General features: G+C 37.8%; 2 protein-coding genes across 6 annotated transcripts in view; both read right to left on the minus strand.

Moving 5' to 3' along the window:
• LOC105396346 (tropomodulin-1) overlaps positions 1 to 488 on the minus strand; it is a 51,574-nt gene extending 51,086 nt beyond the window's left edge. Inside the window, exon 1 of the mRNA XM_038108819.2 lies at positions 285 to 488. Within this exon, the coding sequence (XP_037964747.2) occupies positions 285 to 362 (78 nt within the window). The 5' untranslated portion in view covers positions 363 to 488. The remainder of the gene's footprint in view (positions 1 to 284) is intronic.
• Positions 489 to 3,422: 2,934 nt separating this feature from the next.
• Positions 3,423 to 21,664, minus strand: LOC105395671 (pyruvate kinase). Of its 5 annotated transcripts, none has more exons than XM_048622853.1 (10): positions 21,516 to 21,664; positions 12,490 to 12,622; positions 11,485 to 11,708; positions 10,631 to 10,960; positions 6,549 to 6,695; positions 5,874 to 5,975; positions 5,262 to 5,507; positions 4,684 to 4,906; positions 4,164 to 4,338; positions 3,423 to 3,713 (listed from the first exon to the last, which is right to left on the minus strand). In XM_048622853.1, the coding sequence occupies exons 1-10, from the start codon at positions 21,543 to 21,545 to the stop codon at positions 3,701 to 3,703; spliced, it is 1,623 nt and encodes a 540-aa protein (XP_048478810.1). In that variant the 5' UTR covers positions 21,546 to 21,664; the 3' UTR covers positions 3,423 to 3,700. The 5 variants fall into 5 exon arrangements, with proteins under 5 accessions (XP_048478810.1, XP_048478813.1, XP_048478812.1 ...); XM_048622856.1 differs by lacking the exon at positions 21,516 to 21,664 and adding an exon at positions 21,037 to 21,191 and having other exon boundaries at positions 4,164 to 4,320; XM_048622855.1 differs by lacking the exon at positions 21,516 to 21,664 and adding an exon at positions 21,037 to 21,191.
• Between the last annotated feature and the right edge of the window lie 390 nt (positions 21,665 to 22,054).

A 22,054-nucleotide genomic window follows, 5' to 3' on the forward strand; every position in this document is an offset into this window, starting at 1 on the left:
CGTCCGTGACACAGGTCGGTGCACACGCGTCAAGGTGGCAGGTGATGTGGGGATTTCATTCAACTGCCGGTCTATTTACATCTCCGCCAATCACGAGCGCGCACTTCCTGCACCGCGGACCTTCGGCCAACACGGCGGTACCTGAGAATACATCCAGCATCCGGCTGTCACCAAGAAGCAAGAACCAGGAAGCGAGCGCGTCCCCGTTAGTGACGTAAGCGTCCATGGGATGTTGTTTACGTTGTGTGGTGTCGTGTGTGTGTGCCGGCTGTTAGGTAACCCACCTCCTCTATCTTGAGGCTGGTGCGGACCACCTTGCGGGTGATCGCGGACTCGTACGACTCCTCGATGGTCTCCGCCATGGCTGCGGCGGCGGCGGGCGGCGCGCTCGGGCTCTGGCGCGGTACTGCGCGGGCGCGGCTATAAATAGAGTCTGGGCGATGGGACGCGCGGCGGAGTCGTCGGCGGCCGCGGGAGTACTGAGGACCAGCTGCCACCCCGCTGTTTGTTGTGGCGCCGGCGAAGGGGCGAAGCTACGTCAGAGCTGCAGGGCTGCTGGCTGAAGTCATTGTGTGGCTGAGGCGCAAGCAGTGGTGAAAGTTGTGAACAATGTCAATAAACGAATTTACAGTTCTCTGTTTAGGAATAGGGTTTTTTTACGCCCAAACAAAATATTTATAAGTACTTACCAAAGTAGGTACTTCAGGAGTTTCATGAGCGTTCTGCCAGCCTTCATGTTTTCAGATAAATTGTAACTAAGTACCTAATTAACCCTATAAGTATGTTAAATTTACTTTTGTAGGATAGCCAAAAAGCTCTATGTAGACCAAACCTGCTCATCCAGCCGTTTTTAACTCTTTGACGTCGCTAGACTAGTCGACCGGAAGGCGTTTATTGATGTTTATTCGGTAAACCATAAAATACGTTCGAGAACCCGTGAAAACATAATGAGAGGCTCAGGAGGGTTACTCTATACTAGGGTTTCGTTCCCGCCTTCCCGGGAATTCCCGTTCCCGGGAATTCCCGGGAAATTTGTCCTTCCCGAAACCGGGAAATAAAATAGCATTCCCGGGTTTTATTTTTAATCGATTCTATGCTATATTTTCTTCTTTATTTATCTATTTCTCCTACCTTAAACCAAAAAAATGATCGGCAGGCTTGTCGTCTACGATCAGAAACTCGGTTTTGTTGTAAATTATTGGAAAATCATACGTGTTATTGATTTAGCGCAGCTGCATTGCAAAGATAAATGACTCACCTACATCACCTTGTTTCATATTTTCCTGATTCAATATTTTCATCTTTATTTATCTGTTGGTCCAGCCCAGTCAAAACTATCAGTAAACAATAAACTGCTGATCTACAAGGCTGTATTAAAACCTGTCTGGACCTATGGAATACAACTGTGGGGATCAGCAAAAACCTCCAACATCGCAATAATGCAGCGGTTCCAAAACAGTGTTCTAAAAACCATAGCCCACGCACCATGGTTTACTAAAATTGATGAGGTCCATGAGTACTTACAAAGCCTACGGTAAAAGCGGAAGTGGAAAACCTCTCAAGAGCCTACAGAAATAGGATTGCTGATCACCCCAACAAGCTGGCTACTGACCTCACCAGTTGTATTCCAATAAGAAGGTTGAAAAGAAAGCACATTTGGGACGGTCTAGGACCAATTGAATAAGAAGGCAACCCAACGATGGGAGGGAGTGGAGTGCCTAAAACGCCAAAAAAAACACTCCAAACAACTGCTTATGGTCACTCAAGACCGATTGCAAGTTACAGTGACAACAAAAAAAAAAAAAAAATCTGTTGGTCAAACCGCCTGCCTAAAACCAAACAATTGATCGGCTTTTACATATGTGACCAAAGAGTATGTAAAAGCTAGCGCTAGTGTGACGCCTGTCATATTTTTTTTATTTTTTTGTGTCCGCGTTTATTTTTTATAAAATTACTAACGCATAGAAATAACCAAAATAAGAAGTAAGTGGAGCGATAAATCGTTGAATGAATAATTTTTTCTAAAACATGTGTAATTAATTTTATATTTTAATTACAATATATGTCATAATAATATTATTTTCAAACCGTTAATTATAATACCTTTGTTATTGTTTAATTTACAATTAAGAAAAACAAATGATTTGGCATGTTAAAGAAATCATTATAATTTTGGTTGTTAATTTATCTGACTGTTGCTTTTTTCTACCTATATGAGTGATAAAAGTATATTTGATTTAATTATAAGTGTTTTTATAGACTTTTTATATCCGAAAATAGCAAAACCAAGGATTTAAAATAAATTCCCGTTTCCCGGGAATTCCCGGGAAATCTTGAAAAAAATTCCCGTTTCCCGGGAACAGAAAAAGGTCGGGAAAAACGAAACCCTACTCTATACTTACGAAATACAAGTGTCACGTTTAATACAACGCTGCCGATGCCGGGTCCCGTTACTTTGTTTTTTACAATATAGAGTGCCCCCTTGAATTTAGACCGGTTTAACAAAAACTTTATTAGGTAGGTACTAATCTATCACCAGCATCATCATATTCATCATTCATTAACCACTGCTCCACATACCTAGGCCTCTCATAGGATACCTACAACAATCCGTCTTCGGCTTCATCACTACCAACTCGGTAAGTAGGTATAAGTATTATGGTGTACTTATGTCTAGTATTAACTATGTATTAGGTCGTCGTCGATCAAAGAGGACCCTCGTTACGTTCGTATATTCGTGGACTCCACTAGAGAGAGTTTACGGCAACAGAACCAACTAACCAATGACATACCATGTTCCGTGACGATTTAAGACGCATATCCATATAGATAGGATTTGGTTTCTTCGAAATTACGATTACAAAAATGGAAGAATGGCTTCTCCATTGAGAGGAAAAACTTCTAAGTATTACATTGCAACATCTCTGTTGTCGACGAGGAAAACCAAACATAAAATCTCTTTAAAAAAATCTAAACATCCGGTTCCATGAGGTAACCCTACAACTTCTGCATCCCTCTAATTCTAATCTCACTAATGCGCTAAAACACCACTGAGATCGGGCTCAGGCGCTTTGTCTGATCCATCAGCGATGGCACACAGCCATAATCCTACTCAACAGCGTCAGAACTACATACTTGCCTCTCGCTCACTCTTATAGACTCCATCCTTTTCTGTCCGGATAAAGTTCTGCGTGCAAATGTCTACAAGGAAGTGCATCATAGGATTTATAAGTTTTCTGGGGCATTTATGTTTAATTATGAGTCTTTATTGGAATGATTCATGGCCAACGCTTGGCGACGTATCCATCCGGTTCAAAGCACCAATAAATGCTTGTTTACATCTGAATTCGTCATACCAACTGAAGGAAGTGTCAAGAAACTTTCATAAAAGTAATTGGGGTGAAGAAATAAAACACATCTGCTTTTTAGTAAGTTTTAACATATTTATTGGGCATTCTTGCACCATGAAACTTTATCAAACAGTACCTAGTACATAGGCAACGACAATAATTCACATAAATAAATACATCTCCTAAGACTAAGTGTAAATTTGAGAAACATTTACATACATATTATTAGGTAATATATCACTTGATAGTTATACATCTATGTAGATCTTGTTACATCACTGCAAGTAACTTTAGCTAATACTTAACAAAAAATATTTTCTTCTTTGTTGAAACTCTTTTGTTTCATCAGCTTACTCGACTTGGCTGAAAAAGAAAAACAATCATTAAAGTTTATGTAGACACTAGTAGACAGGTAGCTAGGCATATTTTTGGAAATTTATTTGCTTCCAGCGCCATCTATTGAGGATCTAGGACTAACATTGAAAAAGTTCGATCGTCGCAAATTATGCAATTGCGTTTCATAATATTCCTAGATTTCTTAGCTATATTGAGGATTTAGAAAAGCCTATTAGACTCCTTAATTTGAGGCCTTTTCATAGCCAGTCGGTATACAATTATGCAAACGTAGTGTAAGACGCCTTCCAGTTAGATGGGGTAACGACTGACGAAAGGTCGGCTAAAAGGCTATATATGTAGATAGCATCCAGTAGAGTGCTTAGGGAGAGGCCTACGTCCAGCAGTGAACTGCTATAGGTTGATGATGATGATGATGATATAATTATAAGCTGATAATAAAATATAAAGAATACTAACATGATACGCATAGTGTTGGTGAAGCCAGACCCCTGCTTCCACCCAGTGACCAGCACCACATAGTCTCCGCTCTTCACGAAGCCGCGAGCGGTGCCGAACTTCAGTCCATACTGCACGCGGTTGTCCACATCCTTCAGCCAGTCCGACACGGGCGATTCTGAAACACACGAGCCATCTGTGTGGATATGTAGATTATTGTTTGCGGGTTAGTGGTTTTAAGCGAATAAAGCTTGGGTTGTTATGTTAGTTGGATTAGATTTAGTGCTGCTATCATTACACAAAAATTTTATCACAATAATTTATAATAATTGCAGTCAAAATAGAAGCAAAACGGAGGATAAGCAAGGTAGAGGTCGTATCATACCAACAGATTAAAGAACTGGCTTGCGACAAACCATCATCGACAAGAGCGCAACTTTCAAGAAAAGAAGGAGGGAGTTGCCAGCTTTTTATGCCTTTTCACAAATAATTCAGCAATTACTTTCAACAACTCGCATACTACACAAAAACAACAACCAACCTTGGTAAACAATAGGCAGCACACCCCTGTACAGATGCGCCTGTCTCGCCGTCTGGGGCTGCCTGGTCACCGCAATGATGGGGCATCTCGGTCTATACTTGGACAAGAGGTGGGCGGAACGGCCGCTAGTCGTGATGACCACGATGGCGGACGCCAGGCATTTGGCTGACGCTTCTACCGCGGCTATGGCGACAGAGTGGACGGGCTCGATGGGGATTGCGACCTGTTGGTTAAAGAGGTGGTTATTGAATGACCGAACGGGTAGGTTAAATGGGAACATGGACGAAATATAATCTACGTAGGTGATTATGTCTCATAGTCGACATGGTGGAAATTTAAATAAAGTCGCCTATTATTCTTCTGGTGTCTTGGTAATTGTTACCATAAACATGTTTTCCTTCATCTTATGAAATCAGTTATCACATTCATCCCATATAACCAGAGATTATCACTAACTAGTATACGCAGCGTATCAAAATTGAAGATTCTCCGCTACAGTCCTTAAAAAGGACCCTTAACTGCATTCAAAACCCATAATCGCTTATCTAGAGTTGGAACCTTTGGCTAATTTCAATTACCTGAGAAGACAAGTCGCTAAACAGCTGCTTGTGCCAGATAGCGGCCTCGGCCTCCTTGCAGATGTTGGCCATGGTCTGAACACACTCCAGTGGGTAGTCTCCCTTAGCCGTCTCTCCAGACAACATGACGCAGTCAGCTCCGTCTAAGATCGCGTTGGCAACGTCAGAGGTTTCAGCGCGGGTCGGACGGGGTTTTTTGACCATGGATTCCAGCATTTGGGTGGCGCAGATTACGGGTTTTCCGACCTGTGGGTTGGGGGTGGAGGGTGGTGGTGAATAATAGATAAAAAGTATTTGGGGTGTTGCAAAATTTGTATTGTAGGTATGTTAGAAGGTAGTTTTACTGAACTCGACTATAAAAATGTGTTCAACGAAGACTATGTACCAACATGAAAGTATTGTAACGCAGATTTTGAAACAAGTACATAGACTGCCATAAAATTAGACAAAGAAATATTAGGTAAGTCTGGACTTTTCAGGCCTGCCCAGATCTATGTATGATGGCAGATTTCATAGGTTTAGACTATACAATTCATACAACGCAGTATTTGGTAGGTCTTCCGTTTATGTACTAGTAGTTACAGATATTAGAAATAGAGTATAGAATATTACCTGGTTGCACCTCGCGATCATGGTCTTCTGGGCGAGGTTGACCTTCTCCGGAGGGATCTCGATACCGAGGTCTCCACGCGCCACCATGATACCGTCAGATGCCTGCAACGTTGCAATTATTTAGGTGTTATTTGTAGTCGGATAAGAGTTGTTTTGGAATATTGAAATGGCTTTTGGATTTTATTCTAAGACTATTCGTCATAACTGCTGCCAACAAAGAACCTTTGGAATGCATTTTGTTGCTTTGGAGAGCATATCGTCTGTTTCATAGCGTTTCAACTAGGGGTTTTCACCGCGGTGATAGGGTTAGCCAGTCAGATTAGCGTGTGACTACCCCAATATGTTACGAGGGGATCCTTCCGTTCCATTTTTTTAAAATAATTTATTAATAGAACAATTAAACCGTCATTGCTTGACAAGAAGTAAGTAGATATCAAAATATTTGCCAAAAGGCACAAGTATTTGAAAAATCAAAGGATTAACTATCCAGAAAAGTACGAAAGAAGACAATATTAACGAATATCCAATTAACAGAGATATGTCAATAGTACGTTGGCTGGTAGAAAATGCTCTTAGCATTAAGCCCACCTTTTGTGCATTTATTATATATTTGTGCAATAAAGAATTAAATAAATAAATAAATTGTCTAAGCCAATTAATTATGATCATACTCACAGCAATAATCTCGTCCAAGTTGACCATGCCCTGGTGGTTCTCGATCTTGGAGATGATCTTGATGTTCTTGCCCTTCTCGCCCAGGATGCCGCGGATCTCGGTCAGCGCCGCGCCGTTGCGGATGAACGACGCGAATATCATGTCCACCTGAGGAGAGAGGAAGTTGAGAATACGGAACCCTAAAACTGACCACAGTGAGGGATTTTGTTGGAAGTAAGGAAATCTTACAGGCTCAATCGAATGGTACTTACCTAATGAAAGAGAGGAAGGTTAGGTGAGGATGTTGTTGGAATGAGCCTAAGGAAGATGAAGTGAGGGGTGTTGTTCAGAATACGGAACCCTAAGGAAGACGAAGTGAGGGATTTTGTTGAATGCGGAAAGCTATAGATTGCATCCAGTGGCGTGCTTTTAGAGAGGCCTATGTCCAGCAGTGGACTGCATGGTGGGTGATGGCTGATGACACACAACTGGCTAATGATGATGATGAAGGAACTCTAAACGAATCGGGCCACAGCAGGCTCACTGGCACAGGAAGTGAGGGATCAACTTCCATCCAAAGGTTGTCTGGTAGAGATTGCTATAAGCAATAAGGCCGCCTCTTTGTACTGTTTTATTAGGGTTCCGTAGCCAAAATGGCAAAAACGGAACCCTTATAGTTTCGTCATGTCCGTCTGTCCGTCTGTCCGTCTGTCACAGCCGATTTACTCGGAAACTATAAGTACTACAGTGATGAAATTTGATGGGAATATGTGTTGTATGAACCGCTACAAAAATATGACACTAAATAGTAAAAAAAAGAATTGGGGGTGGGGCCCCCCATACATGTAACTGAGGGATGAAATTTTTTTTTTCGATGTACATACCCGTGTGGGGTATCAATGGAAAGGTCTTTTAAAATGATATAAAGTTTTCTAAAAAACATTTTTCTTAAAGTGAACGGTTTTTGAGATATCAGCTCTCAAAGTCGTAAAAAGTATGTCCCCCCCCCTCTATTTTTATAACTACGGGGTATAAAATTCTAAAAAAAATAGAGGTGATGCATGCTAATTAACTCTTTCAACGATTTTTGGTTTGATCAAAGTATCTCTTATAGTTTTTGAGATAGGTTGATTTAACTGTAATATTATATTTGCTGCTACGGAACCCTTTGTGCGCGAGCCCGACTCGCACTTGGCCGGTTTTTTTTTTAATTTGTATTTTTTTTTAATTTTTGTTCTTGGTGCAAATAAAGTGTATTGTATTGTGAGGGATGTTGTTGAGAATATGGATGTCTATAACGTGTGGGCTTATTCGCATAGTACTTTCATACATCTTCGTAAGAATCGTAAGCTTATAATCTTGTGTAGTGTTGCAGATTCACGCATCCAGGACCATCTAGATTCTAGATGTTCAGATGTTTGCAAGAAGTAATCCACGCTTTTAGTCAAAAAAGGCGGTCTAAATCGATGGCGATCCAATGGGCAATGTCCGAAAAAATTCGACAACGCTCATAATTTTTCTGATGATAGGTATAACCCTCCGTATCAACCTAAAAAATCTCAGATTTTTTCTATGCGTTAGTAATTTTATAAAAATAAAAACATTTCAAGTATCACAAAACGGGGATTCTACGGAGTTTAGGACTTTTTCCATCGTCTTAATGAGCAATAAAAAAAAATATGACAGGCGTCACATTAGCGTTAGCTTTTTACATACTCTTTGGTCACACGTCTATCCATAGACCCATAGACCTATAGTGCCACAATCTTATCTGTTCCGGTGGTCAAAATGTGCAACAACGAGACGTCATTGTCAAACGTTATTTCATACTCTGTGCGTTATTTGAGTTGTCAATTTCTGCGAAGAAGCTGACGCTTCGTTATTTAATTTGTTTTGTGATTTTCTGGGTGAAATACTGCCAAAAACGCTGTAATGTGATGCAAGAAAAGTAGTACTATATATATTGGCTTTTATGCAGGAAGAATAACGTATTCAGGCGCCTTTAATTCCGTTTGAAAAATTGGAAGAACGAGTTGCAGCGGCTACAGGTTAGTGTTGCCAAATATGACGAATAATTTTACCCATATATACTCCAAGTAATTTTATGAAATATTTTCCCGAGAGGCCCGTGCCCCAGCAGTGGGGACGGGATGGGTCGTGGTACTCGTGATGAAAAGTATATAATGTTTATTTTTTTTTGGTTACAGGTGTGATGACGTGACATGATACTTTAAATCTTAGGCCAAGACCAAGAAGAATTTCGCGCACCTGCAGCTATTTTAGACGAAATAATGATGATTTATGACATGTCATTATTTTCCCAACTTATCAAGAGTTGGCTGAAAGAAATTGCTTTTTAGCAATTAGCCTTTGGAAGGAGACCAGTGCCCAAGACGTGATGGGTCGAGATGATGATGATGATGATGATGATGAATTAGCCTTTGCACACTGTCTGAATTTCTTTTAATTGTATGCTTTTGTTTCTTGTTACTTTAGAAAATGTAAAATAAAGTGTTCAAAAATAATACTTAATAGTTTTTTTTAAGTCTATCTATCTCGTTATTCTCACGACCCACATATATATTACCTATACCATTGTAATCTAGATTTAATCTCCTATATCAGAAGCAGAACATAATCAGAACTAATTTAATTTCTGTTCGCCGTGGACAAATTTTCCATACAACAAATGTCGTTTGATATATTATATCCACTTTCATTTACTATCGACCCTATATTTTGATTTATCTATACTTATGAATGTATTAAATTTTGCCTATTTCTGGTTTAAAATAATAACAATAGGTAATAGCAGAAATGCATTGTCGTTTAAACCAGAAATAGGCAAAATTTAATCGATGGCATCACTGGATTCCATGACAGCGACGTCGCCACCGGAACAGATAAGATTGTGGCACTATACTACGACTATTGGTGGCATTGGTGCCAAGGACTTTGTACAAAGTCCTTGATTGGTGCTCACATCAATATGACAGGTTACCTGTCATATTTTTTTTATTGCTTATAGAGACGATGGAAAAAGTCCCGACCTCCGTAGAATCCCCGTTTAGTGAAACTTAAAATGTTTTTATTTTTATAAAATTACTAACGCATAGAAAAAATCTGAGATTTTTTTAAGATGATACGGAGGGTTATTCCTATCATCAGAAAAATTATGAGCGTGGTCGATTTTTTTCGGACATTGCCCATTGCTCCTAGGTAGGTACTTATAGTTGCTGTTATTGTATTGGATCATGCGTGCACGCGCTTTACATTCGTGTATCATCTCGTGTTGCTTGTCGAGATTAAATTGAAAGTCGTGTTGATGACGTGTTACCTACACATGATAAATACATTTTATTGCTATCAATAAATACAAATATAAACTTTTTTATCATCGTATTACGTAAAAAAATACAATAAGTAAGTGTACCTATCGCCAGCTCATGATTCTACATAGACAGAGACGTGATAATAATTATGTTGTGACTGGATAAGACAATCAATAATTCGTTTATCTTTATACCTACTACTGAAACTAAGATATGAAAAAATACTACACACTTTCAGAAGTAGCAATAAATAAATTTAGAGCTCGACTTATTGTGTGTCTCGGTAAGGTATTCTATTCTATTCTCTGTGGGGGTGTAAGTACCTGCACCTGGCTCTCTCGAGTGGAACCTTTGTGCATATCCCCAAGGTCTAAACTGCCTTCCTAAGCTTGGACCATTTCCCACCACGCTGGTCCACTGCGGGTTGGTGGGTTCACATATCTAGATGAGCTAAATCTAGATATGCAGGTTTCCTCACGATGTTTTCCTTCACCGTAAGAGCGATGGTATACATTGTACTTAAGTTAAAAGAACTCATTGGTACATGTCAGCGCCGGGATTCGAACCCGCATCTCTTGCGTGAGAAGCGGGCGCTTACCCGACTGAGCTACCACCGCTCCTAACTCGGTAAGGTAAGAAGATGATACATTTTCTGTTAAACTAGAGCATTTTTCTATTAAGTACCTATCAGGTTTTGTAAAGTCTATCAGCACCTAAATGGCTTCAAATTCCATCCAATAACAACAACAACATAAAAAACAAAACACTTACGCCCTGCTCAACTCCGAACAGCAAATCAGACTTGTCTTTCTCGGAAACGGCCGGCAGATCCACCGGCAAGCCAGGCAGATTAACTCCCTTCCGGGACCCCAGCATACCGCCATTCTCGATACTACAGGTCAGGGCATCAGCTGAGGCACTCTCGCAGATAACCGAGATCAGACCGTCGTCAATGAAGATGCGGTTGCCAGGCTTGACCACGTTGGTGATGTTCTTGTAGTCCACCCACACGATGGAAGCGTTTCCCTTCTCGCCGTAAGCCGGGTCGGTGGTTAACTTGATTTTGTCGCCCTTCTTCAGCTCTACTTCTGCTGAGCCACCCTGTGGATAAAGGAATAGGGTTAATTATTTCTTCCTTGCATCATATGACAGGCAGCGCAAAAGCTGTGATATTCTACAGAGCCAGCTGCCATACACTACCACTACTCCAATGGAATCCTGACATGTAGCCAGTGCAACCGCACGTTCACAGCCAAGATCGGCTACATAAGTCATATGAGGGCACACGAGCGACGCCCTCCCCAGCCGTAGCAGTCGCCGTGACCGAACCCGGTCGGACAGAATCATATATATATATATATATATATATATATATATATCATCACTATCATCATCATCATTCTACAGAAGATCCTAATAGGAAGGTAATCCTCATTTCACGAGCTTTCAAAGCATCATCTAGAAAACATCTGTCCAATATCATGACTACCTACTGCGGTAAATAGCAAATGAGACGGGCATATATCCCGCAAGTTAATTACATGTTTATTTGGCTCATATGAGGCCTTCATATACTAACTATGTCTTAATCTGGCTGATTGTCGTCCTAAGTGAAAAAAACTTACGCCTTCCAAAAGCCCAGTCCTGATCTCGGGTCCCTTAGTATCCAGCGCTATAGCCAGCGAGAAGGGCATGCCGAGTTTGGCACTGTAGTTCTTCTCAGCTACACGGCAGTTGGCGATGGTCTCCGCGTGGTATTCGTGAGAACCGTGCGAGAAGTTCATGCGAGCCACGTTCATTCCCGTCTCCATCATCTTCTCTAGCGTGGCCACGTCGCGGGATACTGGGCCTGGGGGGGGAGATGAGAGGTTAATGTAGAAGTGATGATAGGTAAGTGTAGCTGTTGTCGGCGGGATTTACTAGATGGCGTAGTGGCTTGTACGGAGCTTGGATGTACCTCAGAGATAATTTAGCAATTTTTCATTTGTTTTTTTTAATAAGTTAGATATTACAGTATTTTCAAGCTATTATTTGATTAATTACATTCGATGTATCGCATTTCTGATCGCATTTGATACGGTAGGTACGGTAGCGGTAACAAGTACTATTCGTTACCTACACCACGACTAGTCTATGCCTAGAAATCTAGGTAGGTAAAATAGAGGTAGGTATTATGATAAGGAGTTCAAATCTAATGACTTCAACATGATCTTAGATGTTTATGTAAGCTGATACAATTCACATCTCATAATTTCTACATTTTATCGTCGTACCTATAGTTTACATAGGCAATAGAAACGAGAAACGGTACAGTAGATGTCTCTACCTACTTCTGTGCAGATTTGAGTAGTGAAATATTATAACTACCAAACTAAAATCTTCCTAGGCCTGTCTTAGGAATCTAACCCTGGATTATTATTATTTAACCTGTTTTGAAAATGTATCCATACATACTGAATATCATTTCCCTCCCATCATCAGCCAATAATCATCCACTTCTGGACATAGGCCTCTCCCAAGGAGCTCCACAACACTCGGTCCTCGGCCTTTCTCATCCAACCGCTACCGGCTACCCGCCTAAGGTCGTCAGTCCAGCGGGCAGGAGGACCCCTCCCTGCCCCGACACTTACCAATAGTACAAATGATGCCGGACAGCCTGACGTAGGAGGCCTTGGAGTCGATGTCCAGGGCGCAGATGTGCTGCAGGTGTGTGGCCGCATTGGCCGCCGCCATCTGCATGCACGGCTTCTCGGCCGAGCCCGTCTGGAGGAAGAGGACTTTTTAAATACTTAAGTATATCTTAAGTATAGCCGTATTGGAAACATCAAATCATCAAGTAGGTATATCTTTTTAAAGATAGGAAACTTAAAAGGGTCAGCTACCGCTGCACGGGTTTGTTATCAACGTAGATAAACGTCACACTGTATTTTTGGTTTGTTTATTGGTGGAACTAGTTTATCCATGTCGATTGCAGACCCGTGTTGCGGCCGCAGTTGTATTTCGTTGTATCTATGTATATGGTGGCAATATCACAACCACTGCATATTAAAGGGGTTAAATGTAGGTTAATAAAATTATATTATTAAAATTACAGGTTAACTTGACCATGATGGATATTGGTCTACTTTAGTGAATTGTACAGCAGTGCCGTGACTTAAGGGATAAAATCGTAATAAATATTCAGATATATTTTTGTTATGCGTGTAATGTAGGTATAGATGATTAGAGTTTGTCATAGAGGTGAATAGATTAACAACCAGTGTTGCACATACAGTAATATAAGTACTACCTACTTTAGAAAGTAATAAAATTATGACTGTTATTATAAAATAGAGTGCCAATTTATGACATACACTTGCATTTGAATCTAAAGTGGCTGGGTTAAATAGTAAACCAACACCTATCTCAACTATCTAGGAATAGACTTGTAAATAACTGATAAATGGCTAAACAATGAGTTTACCTTGAACATGAAAAGGTGCTGTTTCAGTCATGTATAAGGTGACCATACGTCCCGCTTTCGGCGGGACAGTCCCGCTTTCAAGCTGTCCGTCCCGCTGTCCCCCGCGAGGGCAAAAATGTCCCGCTTTCATAAACATGCCAAACGGTACTTAATTTAAATTTCCTACATTTTGCATGAATCACTTGAGACAGCTTCTTACCTCTCACATATCTCATACTGTTGATCATAAAGGTAATTTACTGGAATTGATTAAGTATGTAAATCTTTTTATTGTCTAGCACTTACCTTAACTTAAATGGAATGAAATGAAACTCAAACTGTCAATTGATTACTGTTTATTAAAGTATGTTTACTGAAAATCTTGAATATAACTTGTAATCTTCCTATACTAAGGTATTGGGTGATAAATAAAATAAATTGAATTCTTACTTTTATATCTCAATTAAATACTTAATTACATTTTTGGTTTTATACTTATCCTTCAGTGTATGACTGGTTCAATACTTACTGAAATATGTTAGACTTGAAACATTATACTTGAACTAAACTTGAATTATACTTCACATAACATAATTTATGCTTTAAATTTAATATTAAAAACTAAAATAGTATAACCGTGTCATTGTACTTAATACTTATAAGAATTAAATTATGTCAAAATTTGGCTAAATTACTTTGTTAAGAAAGAGTGACCTCTTCTGGCACAGGTGCTTATGTACTTAAAAGAAGGGGTCAAGCTTAGTTTACTGAAAAACTTTTTGGCAAATGAATAAACGTTTTTGTATTTTGTATTTTGTATTTTTGTACATAGACTTAGGGAGTGCAATCTCGTCCCGCCGAGATCCCGAACTCGCGAGACCCCGGCCATATTTAACGAGATTGAAACTCGTTAAATTTCGTACGAGATCTGGCGAGATAGCGAGATCGACAAATGCAGCGTGACTACGTGTATTTCATGCAAAGTCAGAAGTCGTCTATCAGATGATTCTCTCGACAAGATGAGTTTTTTAAGAAGCCATGATGTCTATTCGAAAGGCAGAAATTCTAATTTTAACGCTGTCAAACTATAAATTTTGCTAAAAAGCAGAAAAAAGTGACAAAATTACGGAAACACACATATAGTCGAATTTTAAACAAATACAATAAGGTTTTGACAGCCCTAAAATTAGAATTTAGTTATGTCTTCAGAATCGAAATAATTTTCACAAAAATTAACTTGCCTTTCCGTACCTCGATAACTTGATCTGACTTCTCTTTTGAACTTCTTTTATTTGATTAATACGATCTCACAACATTTATTTAAGAACTTGTGAAGTTAAGTTTTTGTTTTTATTTACAACTAGCTGTTGCCCGCGAGCTTCGCTTCGCCCTAAAATTATTTTGTCGTGGACGACTCCCGAACTACCTACCCAATAACATTCCATGGTGGTATTAAATTTGATGAAAATTGACAAATAAGTACGAAGATACTTGACTAAAAATTATTTTCATGTCTTCATTGAGCAAAGACTTGTATAGCAATGGCAGAATAGTAATTTATAAATGTTTAATTTCAAGCATCTAACTTATGCAGTTTTGGTTTTTTTCATACTACTTATTTTTCTTCACTTTAACTCCCATTTTTCAAAACAAAACCTTTACTAAGGTGTGCAGACATGTTAGATTGAAAACATCTAGGTATCTTGCAATATCCTATTGTAACTAAGCTTTACGGCTGTTTTAACAGCATGCAGATTTCATCACGCACTTGGGATAGCACGCCATTTTCCCGCATCTCGTGTGCATATTCCACGCGTTACAATGAATACTTGTATGAACGCGTGCGGGGAAATCCCGCTAACTCCGGTTTTTGTGGGAAAATACGGTACCTAAGCTACGTCCCTTCCAAATTTCAAGTGCCTACGCTACGTTTAGCCTGTGCGTTGATATCTTGTGCGTGTCAGTCATGGGAATTCCGTATAGAAAATCTCTGCACATTTTTCCTAAAAAACTCCGGTTTTTGTGGGAAAATACGGTACCTAAGCTACGTCCCTTCCAAATTTCAAGTGCCTACGCTACGTTTAGCCTGTGCGTTGATATCGTGTGCGTGTCAGTCATGGGAATTCCGTATAGAAAATCTCTGCACATTTTTCCTAAAACACCTACGTACTAAGTTTCATGGTTTTATCTTCAAAAATGACGCATAAGAACTATTAAGAACCAAATGACAATGAATGAAACCTCGTATTGAAAAGTACAGTCGTTTATTGGGTTGTTTTCGAGGACCTCCAAAACTTACTGCAAATACATACAAACTATAAGTAGGTACATCAGCTAAAATCAAACCATACAGCGATCTATACGAATACCCGACAACGCCATCTAGGAGCGGACATAGCTACTATATAAATAAAACTTCTAAAACTCAACACCCATAAAACTTTCAACCCCTATATTACACCCCCACACTGGGTTTTTTTTAATTGCTAATTATTATTTTTTGTGATTATGTAGTGCCTAAATACAAAATATAATGTTTTTATCTTCAAAAATGACGAACTTCATACAAAATATGAACCCACCGATTTCATCCACTCACAGGTTGAAGTTTCAAAAACGCTAGAACAAAATGTTTAATTATTGCTCATCAAGTGCTTAAATATAAAGTTTATTTAAAAAAAGATCTACCCCGGCCGGGAATCGAACCCGGGACCTTCGGCATAGCAGTCAGGGTCACTAACCACTACGCCAGTCAGCCGTAGTATTTTTATCTTTTAAAATTAAGTATTCGCATACAACTTTTAACCCCCCCTTTTAACCCCTTACAACCTCCGTTTCGCAATAAAAAGTAGCCTATGTTCTTTCTCAGGGTCTAGACCATATGTATACCAAATTTCATTCAAATCCGTTCAGTAGTTTTGGCGTGAAAGAGTAACAGACAGACAGACAGACAGACAGTTCCGGATATAACCAACAGATGGCACTAAAAGCGCAATACAGAGAGCTTGTATGGAACCGAGGCCCATTAATATGAAGATCCTACATCGCGGTATTAAAGTTTTTCAGTTGTCTGAAATAAATACAAAACCTAATATGTTAATTCTATTCTATAGTAGGAGAGTCAGACAGTGACTTTCGCATTTATAATATTAGTTAGGATAACTAATGTTCATATTACTCCTAATTGTTGAAAGTAAAGTAATAAATTAACAAAATACTAAATATAGATAAATGTTTTTCTTACCAATATTGCATAAATTTGAACTGATTAGCCGTAATTGTGTATTAATTATATACATAAACCTTTTATTTATTGGAGTTAGAGACAAAATAATATTTTCGTTTATTTTTTTAATAAAAGTCACTTTATTTTTATTACTTAGCAACATTATGTCCTATTACTAGTACCTACTATCTACGGGTTCCGCTCATCTCGCATAATCTTTATTGACCAAAACTCATTTCGCATAACTCGTATGGTCTAAACTTTTTTGGCCGAACTATCACTTTGCCAAGACTTATGTGGCATAAGGCTCGTTTCGTCTAAAACTCTTTAGGCACAATCTTTAAACACCTAAGTTTCGTTTGCTCAAATTTATGTTCGTCTATACCTATGTATAATCATGTTTCTCCTTATGTTATCTTTATAAATAATATATTAAGTATGTAGTAAATGTACAAATTGTGGTATTTTTCTCCTACATCCCGAAAATCACGATATTGTATGATCAAAAAATCGAAAGTTAACGACCAATATAATTATTACAAACCCCATGAGATCGAAACCTAAAAATAGGTGCGACGACGAGCAAAGCGAGGAGGAGCGTGTTAGGTGCACATGTTCATCAAAACCAAAGCGGAGAAAAACGAAGCGGAGCGGAGCGTTTTCCAAACAGCGGAAACAATACAAGGCACCAGTTTGCGCTATGTAGGGAGACGCTCCGTCAAAGTTAAAGCCAAACGAATATTATTACTTTATATAAATCTATGCCATAGCATTATTAGGCTATTCAAGATTTGGTCATACCATTATTAGGCTAAACAATGTTATGCGAAATAACTTTTTACTAAACGAGATTTATGACATACGATTTTCGGCGTAACGAGACTTTGACCAAACGTTACTATGCAATACGAGATTAGGCAAATAAATCTTATGCCAAAAAAGGTAGAACCACTATCTACTATCTACTATCTACTAAAAATAAAAATTTGCATTTATGTTTTAATAGCGATTCTTCCAATCTCGCGAGATCCCGTAATTTGTCCGGTCTCGCGAGATCTCGCTAGGTGGAAATATCGTACGAGATTTTATTCCCTATATGGACTACATAAAAATTGTAATGAATAGGTACCAATAAGTTTTTTTTGCAACATAAATCCGCAGGTGTCCCGCTTTGACAAAAAAAATAAATGGTCACGTTAGTCATGTAGTCATGTGTTAGACATTAGTAAGCAAATCAAGGAAGTACCTATATACCTACATAAGTATGGAATATTTTATACAAAATACCTACGAACCTAACCCGTAGATTTTATTAGATTAAGTACCTACGTAAAATTTTTTGGTAGATGATGATTATGAGATGATGGTGAAGATCTACCAAAATTATCTGACTAATTAGGTCCTACATTATATTATTATGACCTTACGTGAAAGGTCTACCTATCTACCAATCAGAAAGCACATTTAACTATTAACAGTGTCGCTCTTTCTATCGAATAGGTAGGGAATTAATTGTAATTTTCTGAGATAAAACTACAACATTGTTACTAACAACAAGCAGGCAAAATAACGTTAAAAGGTTTTTTAAATAGTTTGATTTTGGAAACCATCTAACACCGGCCTAAACACCACTAACGATAGTTTAGGTGTCAGCCACATGAAGCACAAGAATACGAAAATACAGACGGCGCAGTCTACAAATAGATCATGTAACATAAAAATCCACACGAAACAAAAAATACCTCAGTTTTGCCATCGTAGATTGTCGGCCAGACCATGTTTACGGCAGAACTGTGATAGAAGTTACTGAAACACTTTGCACCGGGAAGAAAAACCGACGTGCGTGATCTTGAGGTGCCCTTTGACGTCAAAATCAGCTCATTCAGTTCCCCTAAGCGACTAGCGGGCTTGCGCACTAGACAACAGACTGTAGCGCGCAGACGCGAAATCGATGCCGTTTTACGAGGGGAGGCAAACGATGAACAAATACACACGAAACGTAAAAATCCTATGATTGTAAGTTCATCAAATTACAACGGCACTCTTGACGAATAAAACATACGTAAGTGGCAATAAATATTGGCAGTCTACTGTCTAAATTTACACATTAAACTTTTGAACTAGTGCCAGTTGTTTGTTTTTGGCGCGCTGCAATCGCAGTGCAATCGATTTAGTGTCTCGTTCTTTCAGTGAGGTGCAGTCAGTAACTTTTCTGTCAACTGATTTAATTTACATTAATTTACAATTTATTCAAATGACTCATGGCTCATTAATTAGTTTTATTATTAGTGGTAAATGGAAGGAGTACCTCTGTTGGTTTCTGAATAGTCGTGCCTAAAACCACTTCCGGTCAGGTAGGAACCAACTTCCGGCATCCGCAATTCCGCATACGGTAAATACTAGTAAATAGTAGTTTTATAATATATTATAATATGTTAAGTATTTGTTAATATGGAACATGATAGTTTGTTTTATGTTTTTTCAGTTTCATAAGATAACATTTAATTATTTTCTTAACAATTATTAAGGTAATTATAATTAACATGTATTGAAATTGACTTTAGCAGGTGCAGGGAACCTTTTGTAGATAGGGTTAGAGTTATAACTTTGATTTTTGTCCGGCAGATGGCGTTATAGTTTTTAATTGGTTTATTATTATTTATTGGTTATCCTTTCCAAACTTTTTTAAAAGGAAAACTATGATAGTATTTTTATAAAAGTACTAACTATGATTCATTTTACGAAAATTTCGTCGCCTGCAAGAGATGGCTCTTTGCAATAAGGGCGCCTATTGTAAATTGTTCCTAATCTGTAAGGACTGTAGAAAGTATAACTTTTAATTTAGGTTATTAGTACTTAAGTGTTCAACAAATTTAAATTCTATTCTATTCTTAGAATAGAATTTTAAACTATTGTAAAATGTGAAATTCTAGTAACTAAATAGTTAAGTACTAGTTTATTATGAAGGCACAGATGTTTTTTTTTAACTAAGGGTAAACAGCTGAGGCCGCGGGTTCGAATCCCGCCCAGGGCAAACATTTGTGTGATTAGCATTTGTGTTTGCCTTGTGTCTGGTTGTCGTTTATACAGGGTGTTACAAAATTGGTATACTAAGCCGAAACCTACATGTGCAGCATGGTATATCTAAGCCCGAAACTGAAATCAGAATTTTGAAAATTTCGCGAATTTTCAAATTCTGATTTTAGTTTCAGGCTTAGATATACCATGCTGCACAAGTAGGTTTCGGCTTAGTATACCCTTTTTGCAACACCCTGTATATTCAATATGTATCTATCTATGTATTTGTGGAGATATATCAGCTGTCCGAAACCCATAACACAGGTTCTACCTAGCTTGGGGTCGGATGGCCGTGTGTGAGATGTCCCCTTCATATTTAAAAAAAACAGCATTAAAAATGTAATCTAATGCTTAATTTAACCTTATTTTTAGGACTATTTTTGTTCTTACTAAATGATATTTTTGCAATCATCCACAGTACTTAAATATAATTATAAATCAAATAATTAATTAGGTACTTCTTATCACATTTAATACTGTAACTAAGTAGTCAATACAAAACCTATAAGTAACTATAATTACAGTTTCTGAAATAATCTATAATAATAAAATAGATGACATGTTCTATCAACAGTTCTAGGAACAATTTGTATCATCAATAATGTTGTTTAGGAACACTTTTCTCATTATAGTAAGAACCTATTTGGTTGTATTCCTCTAATTATATGTTATTAATACATTTAAGTATTATATTCAATAGATTAAATTAACTACTTATTAAAATTCGAAGACCAGCACATTTCAGTGCATATTTTTGCTTTATCTGTCATAAAATCCATAGGAACTTCATGATAAAAGAATAAGTACTTATTCATGAAACAATGAATGGTAGTAGGGTATGACTGAAAATGCCAAGAGTACTTCTTAAATTAAGTAAGCTACCTAGATGCCTACCTATGTCTGATCTACTTAACTATTGAACTATTTTATTTTTAGGTTATGTTTTCATAGACCAACATTACACTTATTTATTATAAGTGTAATGTTGGTCTCTTTTCTTTTTGTTAAGTAAGCATAATAGTGTATAAGTGCTTACTTACTTTAATAAGATTTATTTTAAGGTAAAATAGGTATAATTATCATCAGAAATGGATCTTAGTTAACAAGGTATTTTTCAATCATATTTCACTATGTTATCAAGCTTACTTAACTACATATTTCTATTACTAACATAGTTCAAGGTCAAAATGATATGGGTATAAATGGTATATGCTGTTTTCCCATTCTATTTATTGAAGTTACATGACTGTGATCCCATTATTGGAAAATCTGTAACATTAACAGTTTGTAAAGTTTCAAATGTCAATCTATCACTTAGGTTAACAAGTTGTTAGTTTGCTTGCAAAGTACAGTTTTAATAATTTTTTGCATGCTTTCTTCGCCGGCAAATTGGCTCCCATTACGAAATTTAAATAGAAAACAGTTACTTACGAAAGCCATATTTTACTAGTTTTCAATGTATTATTAACTTTCACAAAATGTTAAAACTGTGCACTTCCTTTGACAGCTGTTAAACTGACTGAGGTGAGGACTTCTAGAGGTCACGGCAATGTCACTCAAAAACAGTAAATTCTTTCCGTGCCGCTTCGTTCAATTAAGTACATTCATTCGTTGCAGTTTTATTAATTCGTTCATTACATTTTGTTTTTAAATTATTGAAATTTTTTTGTTCGTCTTTCTAGTTCAACCAATATGCTATTTAGCAGATATCAAAAAAGGTTTGCTGCACATGCATCAACCTTGACTGATTATGGTATTGAATTTGACTATTTTTTTAGTCTAGGTGTGGCTATGGTTCGGACTTATGAATATTATTATTCATATTCAGAGTTAGAACCAAACAGAATATTTTTTTCCATGCATGGATATCAATATAAAACATTCCAAGAATAGAGTTGTTATGAACTTACTTTACCAAATCTTCCAGTGACTGCCTTCATGATTGCCTCAACACAACTTCACTGAACGAACACTGCGTCCTATATGCGAGATACTAGACCAATCAAATAGTTATCTTTATTGAGGTCCTCTTATCATTTATCGTCAGTTAATAAATATAAGGAGGAGTTATACTGCAACTTCTTTTTAAATATTTTAAATTTAGTTATGTATTACTTTCTCGTATTGACCTTAGTTATGTCAATATTGAATTAGTTAATCCAAGCAAATCTTATACCCTGTGTATACTTAAGCAATGAAGACTAATGAAATTCAGTAATGAAGATGTTTCAGGCACCTTCCTAATCTCAATAGCAGTAATATTTAATTTTAGTCATACTCAACATAATGTTTTTCTCCGTTAGCCATTATGAACTTGACTCATCACGAGATGGGTCAAAGCGATATGTATGAATGTACCTGCGACAATGTCGGTCACGGTCAGAAAGTCATATATAATATGGGAAAAGTTTGTTACAGGTGTGCTATTTCAATATACCTAGGTACATGG

Source organism: Plutella xylostella, chromosome 9 (genome assembly GCF_932276165.1).
Source record: "Plutella xylostella chromosome 9, ilPluXylo3.1, whole genome shotgun sequence".
NCBI lineage: Eukaryota > Metazoa > Arthropoda > Insecta > Lepidoptera > Plutellidae > Plutella > Plutella xylostella.

Coding starts and splice junctions, on each gene's coding strand:
- LOC105395671 (XM_048622852.1), bottom strand. CDS start 18,305: ATGGTCTGGCCGACAATCTACGATGGCAAAACTGAG. Junction 11,709..12,489: donor CGGCATCATTTGTACTATTG/GTAAGTGTCGGG, acceptor CTCCCCCCCCAG/GCCCAGTATCCCGCGACGTG. Junction 4,339..4,683: donor GCTGCCTATTGTTTACCAAG/GTTGGTTGTTGT, acceptor ATATCCACACAG/ATGGCTCGTGTGTTTCAGAA.